This window comes from Dreissena polymorpha, chromosome 6 (assembly GCF_020536995.1).
Source record: "Dreissena polymorpha isolate Duluth1 chromosome 6, UMN_Dpol_1.0, whole genome shotgun sequence".
Lineage (NCBI taxonomy): Eukaryota > Metazoa > Mollusca > Bivalvia > Myida > Dreissenidae > Dreissena > Dreissena polymorpha.
In genome coordinates, this window is record NC_068360.1 from 84768663 (window position 1) to 84784204 (window position 15542).

At 34.2% G+C, this 15542-nt stretch overlaps 2 protein-coding genes and 1 long non-coding RNA gene across 3 annotated transcripts; all 3 read left to right on the forward strand.

Moving 5' to 3' along the window:
• Positions 1–136: 136 nt before the first annotated feature.
• On the forward strand, positions 137–777 carry LOC127834009 (uncharacterized). The gene is made up of 2 exons (XR_008027725.1): positions 137–355; positions 518–777. It is a non-coding gene; the product is annotated as an uncharacterized LOC127834009 (long non-coding RNA).
• A 3298-nt stretch (positions 778–4075) lies between these two features.
• LOC127834006 (uncharacterized) lies at positions 4076–10191 on the forward strand. The gene is made up of 7 exons (XM_052359546.1): positions 4076–4553; positions 5584–5705; positions 6375–6466; positions 7268–7308; positions 8264–8425; positions 9219–9335; positions 10061–10191. Exons 2-7 carry the CDS (start codon positions 5632–5634, stop codon positions 10172–10174), a joined length of 600 nt encoding a protein of 199 aa, XP_052215506.1. The 5' UTR covers positions 4076–4553; positions 5584–5631; the 3' UTR covers positions 10175–10191.
• On the forward strand, positions 10181–13925 carry LOC127834007 (uncharacterized). The gene is made up of 4 exons (XM_052359547.1): positions 10181–10651; positions 11484–11547; positions 11850–11906; positions 13543–13925. Exons 1-4 carry the CDS (start codon positions 10526–10528, stop codon positions 13815–13817), a joined length of 522 nt encoding a protein of 173 aa, XP_052215507.1. The 5' UTR covers positions 10181–10525; the 3' UTR covers positions 13818–13925.
• The last annotated feature ends 1617 nt before the right edge of the window (positions 13926–15542 follow it).

Below are 15542 nucleotides of genomic sequence, written 5' to 3' on the forward strand. Positions count from 1 at the left end.
AGATAAGGTAAACTAGGTTACTGGTTTAGTACGTAAATTCGGACAGTACGTAAGTCAGACGTAATAACTCACTCAATTCCGATGAAATTTACATGTGTCCGACTTTATAATTTTAGAACAGGAAATCCACAGGTTTTTAACCAGGTTTTCCGAAGGAAAAAACTGGTTATTAGATTGGCGAATGCGGGCGGGCTGGCTGGCTGGCGGGCTGGCTGGCTGGCTGGCGGGCTGGCGGAAAAAGCTTGTCCGGGCCATAACTATGTCGTTCATTGTCAGATTTTAAAATCATTTGGCACATTTGTTCACCATCATTGGACGGTGTGTCGCGCGAAATAATTACGTCGATATCTCCAAGGTCAAGGTCACACTTTGAGTTCAAAGGTCAAAAATGGCCATAAATGAGCTTGTCCGAGCCATAACTATGTCGTTCATCGTCAGATTTTAAAATCATTTGGCACATTTGTTCACCATCATTGGACGGTGTGTCGCGCGAAATAATTACGTCGATATCTACAAGGTCAAGGTCACACTTTGAGTTCAAAGGTCAAAAATGGCCATAAATGAGCTTGTCCTGGCCATAACTATGTCATTCATTGTGAGATTTTAAAATCATTTGGCACATTTGTTCACCATCATGGGACGGTGTGTCCCACGAAAGAATCACGTCAATATCTCCAATGTCAAGGTCGCCACGACTAAAAATAGATTAAAAAAAAAAAAAAACTTACAAAGGGGGTTAATTTTTTTTGGTCATTTCAAAAGTTCAGTTTGAGTTTTCTCCCTTTATCAGATTTTTTTTTCACAATGAAAACCTGGTTTTGTGACAATTTTGTCCCTTGTTTTTAATGGAAATGCTCATCAAGTGTCCAATGTTTATTACTCGACTACTTGTAGGGTGAATCCGTGAAAAGTCGGACAGTTGACAGTAAAACACATAATAAACCATCCAATTACAGACTTGAAATCCCCAGTAACACGCATTTAGCGACACATAGCCATTCACTTTGAAAAATACATTTGTACAGTATGTACATGGACACCGTTTACGTTAACACAAAAATCAATGATGTACTGGTACTTTTTGTTCTTTTAAGAGCACACATGGCTGTTTTCTAGTAAGAGTAGGCTAATTTATTGCCATTTTTGTCATTTGGTAGTGGAAAACTTCAAGTGTGTATACAAATGACTGTAGTTTAACCATCCCTTTAAATTATCTTAGAGGATGTTACATTGTAGTTTACAATTTGAGTCATTGTTTTTCTCATGGCCTTTGATTGAAGTCGCACATTTTATAGTCTTTAAATTGGCGCACAGTTCATTTCTGCAATCTGCGATTGCATTCTGCAGTTCAATTATTTTAACGCCAGGGCTCAACACTAACAGTGGTCCGTTGACCCGGGGTCAGTAAAAAATAGGGAGGATCAGTGAAACTAGAAATTTGGTTGATCCGTCGGACCAGTTAAAAATCCTGGCCGGCTCAATGTGAAATACTGGTGGAAAGCTGTTTTCATTAATGATTAATAAACAACTTTATTTGTTCATAATAAACCGATAATTTCATCATTATTTTTTGGGCCTACTCGAGACTGGGATGAAAAATAGCAACATATTGGAAATTCCAATTTTTCTAGATGCCCGAATGACAAAAACCTGTTGTCGGATCAAAAAATCGATTTGCATTCCGCAAATGTCTCTGGACTTCGCCGTGATCGATACACAAATTAACATAAAATTCGAAGCGTTTTGATTGAGAAATTAACAAAATGGTATTTATTATTTTGAAAAAGGAGCAATAATTAGCATTTTATTGATCTTAGTACCATCAGAATATACTTTGTTTACCGTGCAAATTTACAATGGAGAGCGCCGAATAATGTTTTGATATTGCCGGAGAATAAATGTGCGTATTTTCAAGATAACAAATTTTCACGATGTGGAATTTCATTCCGGGGTGATTGAACCTGCTACCCTCCGCCTAAAAACCCTTAAACTAATGAAGAGAAGCTTGAAGTACAGCAATTATGAAAAGGACGAGAGATAGTTCAGTAGATAGTATAGTTTTCTTTTTATAAATTCACAATACATTGTGGATAGTCCGGAAAGTTAATTGAAATGTAGGTAAAATAACATAGATATTGTCGGACCACTTAAAATCTTGGAGGACCAGTAATATATAAAAGCTGGTGGTCCTTTGGGTCAGTAGGTAAAAAAGTTAGTGTCAAGCCCTGATTGCTGTGTGTTCAACGCTTACAAAAACAAGTATGAACTATTTTTCGAAAACCCATGCGCTCGAGTTAGCAAATCAACCAATCATAAAAAAAGTTTAAAGTTAACATCGCTCAGTGATCTATTTTTAGAAAGGTATAGTGACAACTTGTAAACAGAATAAACTTGCGTCATAAATTGAACATTTTAATTCAAGATTAAAATTTGCCAATGGCATTTTATTTACAGTTGGCTTTCGGTCAACTACTTACTTTTAAAATGGTTGTTCAATGAAAGATTTGGTTGCCCGACCATTGGTTTTTATTATCATACAGTTTTCGCCTTGTTAGGCTGAAAGAAGGGTTTATGTCTGGGAGGGGTTTTGTCCGGATACCCAGTAACTTGTAAGGATGGGCAATTGAAATTGTGATTTTATATAATTAATATTCCTAACAGGTTGTGCACAGTATTTATTCTTGTAACTTCACAAACAGTCTTCACGCTAACTATAAGCCCGACAGCCCAGGACTGGTTAAATGTTAATCGGGCTACTAGAAATTAATAATTTATATAGTCGGGCTATTGGATTTGTTGTCTGTTTCCAATAAAGCATCATAATTCGGGCTAGTGGTTAAAATATATTACTGTGAAGACTGTTCACAAATAATTTATGGTGGAAACAGTTAAAATTAAATTTTGTTTTTATTTCAGTGTTTAGTGTGCGGTTGTATTCATGCAGCCAGAGCTAATCCAGGTAAACTGGAGTAGCGATGAAGAACTGGTACAAGTAAGGTGGTCAGACTCCGATTCTGGGACCCAGTGAATTGTTCTATGACCACATTACAAGACATTACAGGATCTGCTGACTGTGCTATGACAGATAGCGAACAAGTACAGCGTGATGATGAATATTTAGACATTTGGGATAGCGATGAAAGCTTAATGTTTTTGTCTTCTACAGATTCTGAACATGACATCGAACAGGTTTTAGCTAAGCCGAAAAGAAAACAGAACACAAGTACATTCAAAGTAAGTACAGTACAACTTTGAGGGAAATTTTGTCAGGCTTTTTTGAAATTTTAGCATGTGCCTTTGTTTAATAGTGAATTTTGTCAATTTTTTTCCAGTCTGGAGCTGTTTCTCAGTAACTATTGCATAGAAGGGGAAAATGTATGCTCACTTTACATTGTTTTTTCCCATTGTCAGTGTTGAATTCGACATCTAAGGCTTTTGAAATAGTAATGGGTCAGAATTTGGCATCGCTTAAGTAGTTGTTTTAACTTTTGATTTTGATGATTTGTGTTGCCCTAGTCCCTTAAAATTCAATAATTAATACTATCCCAATCAAAAAACGAATTAAAATATGTTTCAGATTTAGACAAAAATGTGCCATAAACCCACACATTACAACGTTATTGCTAAAACTAATTTAAGGAACTTAAAAAAAATTCTTAGCCTTTCTGTTTACATTCTAAAACACCAGTCTTAATGCTAGAAAATAAATGAGGTCGCCGTGGTGTAATGGATATGGTGTCCGCCTAGCGACAGGGAGGTCACGGGTTCGATCCCCGCTGTGGGAGCGTTCTTTCGAATCTCCCATATAGACACCAAGTACTGGTTCTAGGCCCAGGAAACGGACTCGAGAGCATTTCAAATAAGTAGGAATTACTTTCTATGCAATCGAGCTAAAATAAATAGGTTTAAACTAAACTAGAAAATAACCATTTGTTATGCCTTGGTTTTAACATTTGTTTTCAGGTGAGGTAAAGTCAGAAGGAAGAATGAAATTAAAAGCATTGAAGTTTCTTAGTATTAAACCAGCACTTAACACACCCTGCTATTGTGGGAAAACGGTGTATTATGCAGTTGAATATTAATTTTGTCCGTGATATTCGTGAAAAATTCTGGCATAATCCAAAATTGACTAGGATAACACTGCTGAAAGCATCATATGAAAAATCTGAAAAAGTCGGAAAATACAGGTACTTTTCAGTACAGTCTAAAAAACAAGAAGTACAATTATGTACAAAAGCATTTTTGGCTGCATTGAGAGTTAACAAGAATACATTAACTACAGTTGCTGATATGTGCATGAATAACAAGGAAGCTCCAACTGGGAAATCCCCACGTAACTGGGACAAGAGCACTCTACTTTTGATTGCTTGGCTGGAGGATTACTTCAGATTTCATGGCGAAAGAATGCCTCACCGAAACGAGATTGTGATGCCATATGGAACAGTGAAAGGTTATATTTATGAACAATACAAAATGGATGTGGAAAATCCAGTGAGCAAAAGCCAGTTCTACAAGAAATGGATTGACAGCTTCCAGTTTGTTAAACGAAAAAGGTAAAATAATGTGTTTTTTGTGGATTACAAACAATTTTATGCTGATATGACGTTTTTAAACTACAAAGTCATGTACATGTACCTGCGTTAGTTGTAATACATGTAATTTGGCATCGTAAAATTAGAATCTATAGCTATATGTTTTTTTATTACAGCTGTCACATAATGAATCTTGTGTTGAGTATATCCTTTGAATGTCTGCAGCATTTGTTACAAGGTCTAACACCAATATACATGTAACCTTTTTTTTGTCAGTTACTAGATATAATAATATACAGTTGAATCAGATTCTCTCGAGGTCAACGACAAAGGTCAAATATATGGGGGATATAGTGTTTTACAAACACATCTGGTTAAAATTTAAAAATGAAAAAATATGCTACACAATCAAAAACTTAACTATATTACATTAAATATGTTTTAGAATGAGGCACACATGTACAATAGGCGAATACGCATACATAGAAAGGATATTGCTTCAAAAAATTTACTAGAAAAAGTAGAATTTAAGATTTTCTCTAAAAACTTTCTGGAATGCCAGTCCTGGTGAAAACACCATTTCATTGCCTCTGTATCTTGAAAGAGCCTGGCCTTTCTTAATTCTTTCTCATCTGTTAACCCTTACAATGAGGGAACCAAATTTTTAAGGCCTTTGCAAACAGTTTGGATCCAGATGAGACGCCACACAACGTGGCGTCTCATCAGGATCCAAACTGTTTGCTATTCTGATAGTATTCTTTGAAAAAAATCGACGAAAATGCGAATGTTAGAAATTCAGCAGACGACATTTTAGCAGACGACAAATTTCCCAGCATGCAAAGGGTTAAACTGTTACAGTGTAAAACGACAATTTTCATGGACTTTTTTAAGACTTAAAACCTTCATTGTGATGCATCAGAAAGGATACTCCAAAAAGGCATTGGTAATTTATTTTCAGGAATTTATTTTCGAAATGGGTTCTAAACAACAACAAAAATGAATCAGTTATCTGGAGCTGTGTAACATAAGCAGTGATCGATGTATGTTTCAGACCAACAGCTTCAGCAAATGTACAACTTGTGTGACATTAGAAAGGCTAATGAGCAAAACCACCTCTTTCGAGATGCGTGCTTTCTACAAGAAAAAGAAAGAAGAGCATAATATTCGTCAAATGTAATTTATGTATTTTCATTTCTTTTATTTTTCATTTATTTTTGTAACCAAATCTTTAATGAATTACTCCCTTACACACATGGTAAGAAGCATTTCTAAAGTTCAGAATGCAAATCAGACTGTGTATTATTAGGGGAAAGATTAATGACCAGAAAAATTTACTGGGTGCTGCTAGATTGAAAATTATAAAAAGGTTCATGGTGAAAATTTTGACTGACATTGACATTTTCTTGCAGGGTGCAGCATCCTCCAATTTTGCTCTATATCTTTCCCTAAGGCTTATTTTATATAACCACTGGTAATTAGTAAAAGTTATTCAGTTAATCAAGCTCATTGACTTTTATCTTAAATTGAAAAGACCTTTAAGCCCCATAAATCCTACATACGTATTGATATCCCAAATTCACCAAACTTATTGAACATAAATATGTAGTTTCATAAATGTGTTTAAACATTCAAAGTGAAATAGGTAGAAAGGTGCTACATTGTATATCCTGCATATTTGTGTTTCCTGCATACTGCCCATTAATGATGGTAAACAAAGAAATGATATACATCTTTCAAATTTAATTTAATTTTGCCTATTACATGTTTGATGTCAAAAGAAACAGATGCACTTAAAACTATTAACTATTTGCAACTTCAAAGCTCTTATTTAATGATATCCAGGTTAGAAAGGAAGTACTATTACAACAAAAAAGACCAGGCACAACGCAATCCAAGCCAGCACATGTCCATAATTATCGATGGTATGGATCAAGGTTGGTATTTAAAGTGTCCATACACTTTAATTTTGACAGGAGCAGTTTGAAAATCCTAACTAGTAATAAAACTTTATTCCCAAGTTCCAGTGTTCTGCCTTTGATGGGGCCTTGTTACAATGGCAAAAACAATTATTTGTCCTGACCTGATTTCTAAAAATAGGTCACCATAATAAGGATTTCTAAACATTACAATGAATGAATTTTTTGCTGAATGTGTAAACTGTAACAGAACAAAATCTTTCATTTTGTATTATGTCATTATAAAAAATAATTCCCATTATTTTGAAGAAAAAGCCTTTAACTATAGGCCATATAGAGTTTCAAATTTGCATTTCTTTCTCCATGCATATATACATGTTAACTTTTTCCATAATTATATATATATATCTATGTCATAGAGGACATTTGTTGGATTCCGTGTAAGATTGCATTATATTTCATGAGTGGTCACCGAAACAATATTTTCACAAGTGAAAATAACGAGTTTCTGTTACAACCCATGAAATATATATTACGATCTTACACTTTGAAATATATAGTATTATGATTTGTCATTAGCAAATCATGTTGTTGTTCTCTTGTTTATTTTTACGCTCTTTCACTGAAAAGCAATAAATACTGTAATTAATTTAATTTCCTGTCCAGACTTTTTTACTACATCCACAGTTGCACACAGGATACAATGGTACCAAAAAGGAATGCTTTACATAATATGTGATTTAATTTTTTATATAACAAACATACAAACAGTTGTTTTTTAAATTTTTATTGCATAAATCTATTCTCTATTTTTTACAGCAAAGACCAATTTGCCACATTTTGCTGGGAGGAACCCAAAGGTAGGATAAAGGAGGTTTTGTGCCATAGGTGATAATCTATTTTAGCTCACACCTGTGTGTCTTACTCTGTGTGTCTTAAGCTTGCAATTGTCTTTACAGAATGTTACCCATAAAAGGGGCATATAAACAGTTTGTATGGTATATTTTTTTCTGAAATAAATGTTTATCCTATTACCTAACGAAAACCAATAGTATAACAAGTGATCGTATGAATATGAGCTGTGAACTATAAATATTTTTAGAATATGGTTTCCAATCTTTATTTTTGGAACAATATATATTTCAATGTGATGTCATAGCAAATGATTAGGTTTGAAGTAAACAAATACTTCAAGCAAAATTGGGACACCAGCGTTATTTTTTTAGATTTAAGTATTTTTACTCTTTTTTGAACGATAAACACCACAAAATAATGGGATAAATAGAATATCATGTGAGTGTTGGAAAGATATCAAGTTTATCATGCTCGGCTCAAAATTTTTGTAGCACTCTGAAAGTCTAGCACTACATGTTTCTCATCCTCGCAGGATAAACTTGATCTCTATCCGACAGTTACATAATATTCTATATTTACATTAAAAAGCATTTATTTAATGAGTTCCTAAAATACATATCTTGCCATTCAACCATTGATGCAAAATTTATTAATTTATATTTAAAGTTGTCTCTAGGACACTTGCGGCGCTTAAAAAAACAAAAATAGTGAAAAGTTGTTACTTAGTATCATATTGTGGTGGTACGCTAGCAAATTTTGTTAAGTTCAGCTCAAGAATTATGAGTTTGATTGAAACTAAAGGCTTTTTATTTGGCAGGTGATAACAATTAATCAGATATGCTTGTTAAGTTTTAGGATACGTAATACACAAACAAGATTCAGTATTTTGTTCGTTTTTGATTTCCAAATTTAAATGATGTATTGTGCAAGATTTTGTAACTGTTATGTGAAAAATTACAGAATCTGCATGCAGTGGATCTTCTGCATACTCATGTCACTGGAGTGCTAAGTCACGGGCATGGAGGGTTTCATGCCTATGTGGACATAAATGAATATCCTCATGATCCCAACTTGACAATCAACATCATACTTAAAGAGCTACTACGTCAAGCGAGGGCAAATGTGAGTAATGTTTGTGTACATGTGAGTAATGTTTGTGTACATGTTATCTTACATAATTATACTTGGACGACAAAAAATTGTAAGCAAGCAATTCAAGCACCTACATTTCTGAAAATAACCAAAGCCCTTGACACTCGTGAAATACCACATGATGGCTTTTTTGGTAAAGATGGTGATAGTACAGTCAGTATTTTCAGGGGTCTCGATCTCTGGTTTTTGGGGTTTAAATAAGGCCATATTTCCCCAGCATAAAAAATATAGTACCATCATTTCAGATAAAAATGCCGCAAAAATGCAAGACAATTGAATGCCCTAGACCCAGAATTGTCAAGTTCAAGTTCAAAATGTTTCAAACTAAATAGAATTGATAGATAAGTATTAACTGTTAATAGATTGTAGTAAAATGGACAAATTAAGTGATTAAAACAAATATTTTATAGTTTCTTATGTTTTGGTTGAAATTCTCCTATGGAAAATGATGCCTGATTTCGCCCGCCTCGGTGTTCCCCCAAACCAGAGTGAGACCCCTGGTTTTATGAATTTGTATAGAGGATCATGATTCATAAATTCTTGCTTAGGTTGGTTAATAGGATAGATTACATCAGAATACGAGTCGTACAAAAAGCATTAGTATAACACATTTTCGCCAGACTAGCTATATTTGTGTATGATCATGTGATATAAACACTGACCATCTTACTTTTATTGTTTTCCCTATGTTGTAGTTTTACTTGTTGTTTACTCTAGAGAACAATATTATTGTGCAATAATTTTGTGGATGATTTTATTCCAGAACAACTTCCTGCCTCCAAATTTGTTTATCCAAGCAGACAACTGTTGGAGGGAAAATAAGAACCGTTATGTATTTGCATTTCTGGAATTGTTAGTGGCAGAACAGGTTTTCCATGAGGTGAGTGTTGATTTCAAAGATCACAGTGTCTGTTTTACTACAGTCTTTCTTAAGGATGAGTATTCAAATAATTTCATTTTCATTAACTTGATTATTTGAATATTCATGTGCACTACTTACAATTATTCAACCTCTGTAGTATGATTTAGTAGAAATGCTTATTATGCCCCCCTTCGAAGAAAACGTATTCACACAATGGCTGCTACTACAACTTATAGCCCATATAGGGGGGCATGCATGTTTTACAAACAGACCTTGTTTACCAGGAAATCGATAACGTCGCGGAAACACGTCTATTCAGGGAATCGATAGGGATCGTAAAAGCATGTATCTATCAGGGAAAGGATAGTTACTATAACTAATTAACTTTAAAAGTGCACTATGTGACTAGATATGTTATTGTTGCCACCTACTGTGTATCATATATATCACTAAAAACATGATAGTTTTGAATCCTGCAATGTTTGTTTTCAAAATTATAGAATTGCATCTTTTTGGCTTTTATTTCAGGTAACATTTTTGTAGCCTAAACATATAAATTATTTATATTTGATTATTAAAAGAATAGGTTTTCTTAGTATTATTCCATCTTGTAGTTTATGCATTTTTTAAAATCAAATTATGATAAAACTTGGGAAAGGCATTTATCTTGTTCAGCCATTGTCAACTTTATTGACTGAAGGTATTTGATTTAACGGATTTGATAATTATATATTATATTTCAGGTTCATATGTCCTTCCTTATTGTTGGCCACACGCATGAAGACATTGATGCAAAATTTAGTGAGGTTTCCAGGCTGTTAAATACTAAAGATGCTGAATATTTTGATGACTTCTAAAACGTTTTGAAAAATGCAGAGCGTATCACACAATTATTTGATGTTAAGTCATGGATTGAGGGTGATTTGAACAAAGTTGACCACATCACCCAACCTTTGCACTTTAAATTTGTTTCTGTGGACGGTGGTGTAAAAGTGTTTTATAAAGGGGTACAATCTCAGCCGTGGTCAGCCCTAAATGGGAACTTTTTGAATAAAGCGCCAAGTGGAAAGCCAGAAATATTGAAGCCAAATTTTAGTAAAATTGAAATAGATAAAAATGTTAAACAAATTAAAGCTCTGAAAGTAATTTTCAAAAAGCAGGATAGTACACAAAAGTGGCTAGACTTTTACGAATCGCTCAATTCCAACATGGACAGTTTAGATTCTGGAGTATTTCCTTTAACACTGCTACCGAGACAACCTATAAGGCAGGCCTTTCCACCAGGACAAGGAATGGTTCGTGAACTGATTGAAAAGGAAAACAGACAGCCATTGGTGAGCTTTTTCTACAATAAGGTCATATATTGTTAGCTAACCTGAGCTCACCGTGCTCAGGGTGAGCTATTGTGACTGGTATTGGTCCTTGTCGTGTGTCAGATATGTAACAGTGCTCATTTTTGCCTAAATATTGGGAGATATTCAGCCCCATTCTTCACATTTCAGAGTATAAATTCCCCCCCCCCAACTGATTTGATAATCATCCATATTGCATTTCTAGCATATGGTATATACTCTTAGAATATACATGTTGAGTTTGTAAATCTTAATCAACCACTCGGCTAATCTTAATGAAACTTGGCAGGAATGTTCTTTGCATAACTCATATTACCATGGAAACGGATAGTTTTCCTTATATGTATATAGTAACATCTAGAGCTTAGAGCTCTAATATTTGGCATGAAACATCATATGAAGAACCTAAACAGTAAACAAGAATGTTATAATTATGCCTCTTGGGTCGAAATTGCCCCATACCGGGGGACAAATGTTTTTTCCTTAAATGTATATAGTGAAAAGTTTAAAAAACTTCTCTGAAATATTAAAACTAAAGCTTTGATATTTGGCATTAAACATCGTCTGGAACACCTCTACCAATATTGTTCAAATTATGCCTGTAAAGGTCAAAATTGGCCCAACCCTGAAGGCAAATATGTTTTCCTATATGTATATTGTAAAAACTCCTTCCTTGAAACCACAATGCCAAGAGCTTGGATATTTGCTTTCGAACATGGGCTGATGGACCCTTACAATATGTAATTTGAAAACAGTATGAGATACATGTATACTAATAAAATACAATATTGAGGTGTAATTTGTATAATTCTAGTTACAGATAAAAAAGCGGAAAACTGGAGACGAAGCTTCTGACCTCAGGGTTGCCAAAAATAAGAGTAAATATATATGATATTTATTATTATCATAAATCTTGAAAATATCATTAAAGTTATCTTTTTACATTCGTTATAGAGATGAAATTCATTTGTTATGTATTTAGTTTGAATTTGACAGGATCAGGAAGAACAAACTTAAGTTTAAGTATGTGTTTTACAGTAAAAATGTGACAATTAAATAATTATGAACATTATTTCATAAAAAATTTGTTTCTACTTATCCTTCTAAAACCCATCTGAAGAAAATAATTGTGTAATTTTGAGTGTAATCCATATGAAAATATTCCATTAAATCATTTCAGATGATAACACTTCTGGTGGGAAAGGGTTTGGCAAAAGGAAGAGAAGATTTATATATGGTTTGTGTATTGCTCTTTTTTTTCTTTGAACATATGATTGTTTTTATAAAAATAAGTTATAATAGTATTAAAACTGATTAATAGTAAAGGGGCCTTTGCACAGATTTTGGCATGTTTTGTAGTTTGCCTTTAAGTGCTTTATATTGATAAATGTAAACACTGGATCTAAAAAGCTCAAGTAAAAAATCAAGAATAAAATTTAAAAAAAGGAAAAAAAGTAGCCCCCATCAGGGCTCGAACCAGTAACCCCCAGAGTCCTGGAGTAAATGGGATATGGGAATCACGACCGTCCATCTGTCCCAAGGAGCATAAGTTTGTCATTTATAAAGCGAAATTCATTAAACTTGGTACAAAAGATCCTCATCATTAGACTGTGTATGCTTAAATACCAGTTCCCTACCTCCAAGGTCAATGTCACTATTATAGGTCAAATGTCTTTATATGGTACAATGTTGCATCCTGTTTGTGTCCAGAGCATAACTTAGTCATGTATTGAGTGAATTTTATTAAACTTGGCACAAATATTTTCAATCATGTGTCGCTCTTTCTGTTGCCTTAATCTAGTGGAAGACAAGGTTAAGGTTAACTTTCATCCATTTATTTAAAAATGGAATTCCCATGCCTTGAAGGAACACAACTTGAATGATATTTTCTCGCAAAATTAACTCGATACTGCAACTAGTGTTCTACAGATATTAAAGCATTAATTAAGCCTTTATATGTTTTGTTAACATTTCTTGTATTCTCACGTCTTCAGCTTTTCAAGGTTTTAAAATGCATTTTATTTGAAGTATTGTTGAGTAGCCTATAAGGCATTTAAAATAAAAATAAATTATTCTACAGCTTGATTTTCAGTACGTTACAGGACGGCATATAGTGATCGCACTGTCCGTCCGTCCATATGTCTGTCCGTCACACTTGCGTTAAAGTGATATTATGGGCATCTAACAGTTAATAGGTGTCTATCGCAACCATTGTTTATTTTTGGTGTTTTCACTTCATATATACTTAGATTTGTTAATGCAGCATCAACATACTAAAACAATATCCCTGAAAGAGAAAAATTATGCATTTGAATTAAATTGAATATAAACTGTACTTTCGTTTGACAACTGGTCATGCTTGTACGATGTGTACCTAAATTTAGTTTTAGTGCAGATTCGTTCATACGACACAAAGACACAATTTTGTTTTACGGATGGCTTACAGGACTGGGTGAGTCCCGTAAGATATCAAATATAAAATATATTTTTAATAACAACTGGTAGCAAGATGAGTTGCAGATAATTGGTCAGTAACCTCATTTTAAGTAACTCGTTTGACCTGTTAATTCTTTTCAGCTCAATTCAACAGTGAAAAATGCCCATAATATCACTTAAAGGTTTCGAAAAATGCTCATAATTTCTATGTCGCTTCAGATGTAACCTTTATAATTGGTATGCATTTGTATATGGACAAGGCCTTTCCATACGCACACAAATTGTGACCCCTTTGACCTTGACATTAAACTTAGGGTCCGCTTTTAGGTTTCAAACTCTGCCTTTAGGTTTTGAAAAAGCGTTTTTTGGGGGAATATGTCTGATGGAGAAAGCTCTTGTTTTTGTTTGGCATTGATATGTGGTTTGTTTTATTTTAGACACAACACTGTGCAGATCACGACTGGTCATGATTTCAGATGAAGAAAGGAAGAAACATCTGTGGATAAAAATCTTGATGGACCTGTATACTTCATTTATGCAGTATATGCACATCTTGTTGCTCATTTTGTATGTGTTCTGCTGCCTTTTTGAAGGATATATTTTGTTTATTTTAAGGTTATTGCAAGAACTTCTGCGTCAATCTTTATTAGAACACATGGGTTTATTCCAACCCAGAGTTTCATTTTATGGTGAAATTGGATCAGTCAATTGAATTTGTTTTAGCAAATATACGTCTCTGGTGGGCAAATAAGACACTATTATTGAGGTGTAGTGTTTAACAATTTGTATCCAGTCAAATGTTCCTTATTTCGCCAGTTGTCTTTATGATCCCCCGAAAGTATTGAGTAAGATGTCCTTTATAAGCTATTGTAACTGTACATTTGTTCATATGCATTTTTCTATCAATTTTCGATTTCGGTTTAGAAATGCTTTGTATGAACTTGTCTTCACATAAAAATGCTTTATTATGTTCCCCTTCGAAGAAGAGGGGGTATATTGTTTTGCTCATGTCGGTCCGTCCGTATGTCCGTCTGTCCACCAGATGGTTTCCAGATGATAACTCAAGAACACTTAGGCCTAGGATCATGAAACTTCATAGGTACATTGATCATGACACACAGATGACCCCTATTGATTTTGAGGTCACTAGGTCAAAGGTCAAGGTCACGGTGACCCGAAATAGTAAAATGGTTTCCGGATGATAACTCAAGAAGGCTTATGCCAAGCATCATGAAACTTCATAGGTACATTGATCATGACTCACAGATGACCGCTATTGATTTTCAGGTCACTAGGTCAAAGGTCAAGGTCATGGTGACCCGAAATAGTAAAATGGTTTCCGGATGATTACTCAAGAACTCTTATGCCTAGGATCATGAAACTTCATAGGTACATTGATCATGAATCGCAGATGACCCTATTAATTTCAGGTCACAAGGTCAAGGTCAGGGTGACTCGAAACAGTAAAATGGTTTCCGGACGATAACTCAAGAATGCTTACACCTAGGATCATGAAAATTCACAGGTTCATTGATCATGACTGGCAGATAACCCCTAATAATGTTCAGGTCACTAGGTCAAGGTCACAGTGACTCGAAACAGTAAAATGGTTTCCTGATGATAACTCAAGAATTATTAGGCCTTGGATCATGAAACTTCATAGGTACATTTATCATGACTAGCAGATGACCCCTATCGATTTTCAGGTTACTAGGTTAAGGTCACAGTGACAAAAACTAATTCACACTTTGGCTGCCACTTCAACTGACAGCCCATATGGGGGGCATGCATGCTTTACAAACAGCCCTTGTTAAAATAGATTTTGTGAATTTGTGATTGCTAATGTTTAATTTTTATGTCTCCGAAGGAGGGCATATAGTGATCGGACTGTCCGTCTTTCTGTCACACTGCGTTTAGGTTTCGCGTTTAGGTTTCAAAAAATGCTCATAACTTCTATGCCCCTTCACATAGCAACTTGATATTTGGCATGCATGTGTATCTCATGGAGCTGCACATTTTGAGTGGTGAAAGGTCAAGGTCATCCTTCAAGGTCAAAGGTAAAAAAAACATGTATCAACGCAGCGCAGTAAGGGGACAGTGTGTTTCTGACAAAACACTCTTGTTTTATGTTCTATAATATGTTTGTATGTCAGGAGAAACAATAAAGTTTTGTTTATACAATACATAACTAAACTTGTGGCAGAATTGTTTAGTAATGAAAATACAAATTGCAGCAATTGCATCTGTTAAAGAACTTTGAATGATAATTGATGTAAAGATTGTTTTATTGAAATATTTCATTTTTAAAATGACTTCACATGTTAAAAAAATGTTATGTATTTTTATTTAAAAAAAATATTAATTTTTGTTAGTCATAAAAAAATATTGAATCGTTCACACTATTTCATAAATTTTCTGACCTACTGACTGGTGGATT

Coding starts and splice junctions, on each gene's coding strand:
- LOC127834006 (XM_052359546.1), top strand. CDS start 5,632: ATGAGCAAAACCACCTCTTTCGAGATGCGTGCTTTCTACAAGAAAAAG. Junction 6,467..7,267: donor TATCGATGGTATGGATCAAG/GTTGGTATTTAA, acceptor TATTTTTTACAG/CAAAGACCAATTTGCCACAT. Junction 8,426..9,218: donor TACGTCAAGCGAGGGCAAAT/GTGAGTAATGTT, acceptor ATTTTATTCCAG/AACAACTTCCTGCCTCCAAA.
- LOC127834007 (XM_052359547.1), top strand. CDS start 10,526: ATGGACAGTTTAGATTCTGGAGTATTTCCTTTAACACTGCTACCGAGA. Junction 10,652..11,483: donor AGGAAAACAGACAGCCATTG/GTGAGCTTTTTC, acceptor GTATAATTCTAG/TTACAGATAAAAAAGCGGAA. Junction 11,548..11,849: donor CAGGGTTGCCAAAAATAAGA/GTAAATATATAT, acceptor AAATCATTTCAG/ATGATAACACTTCTGGTGGG.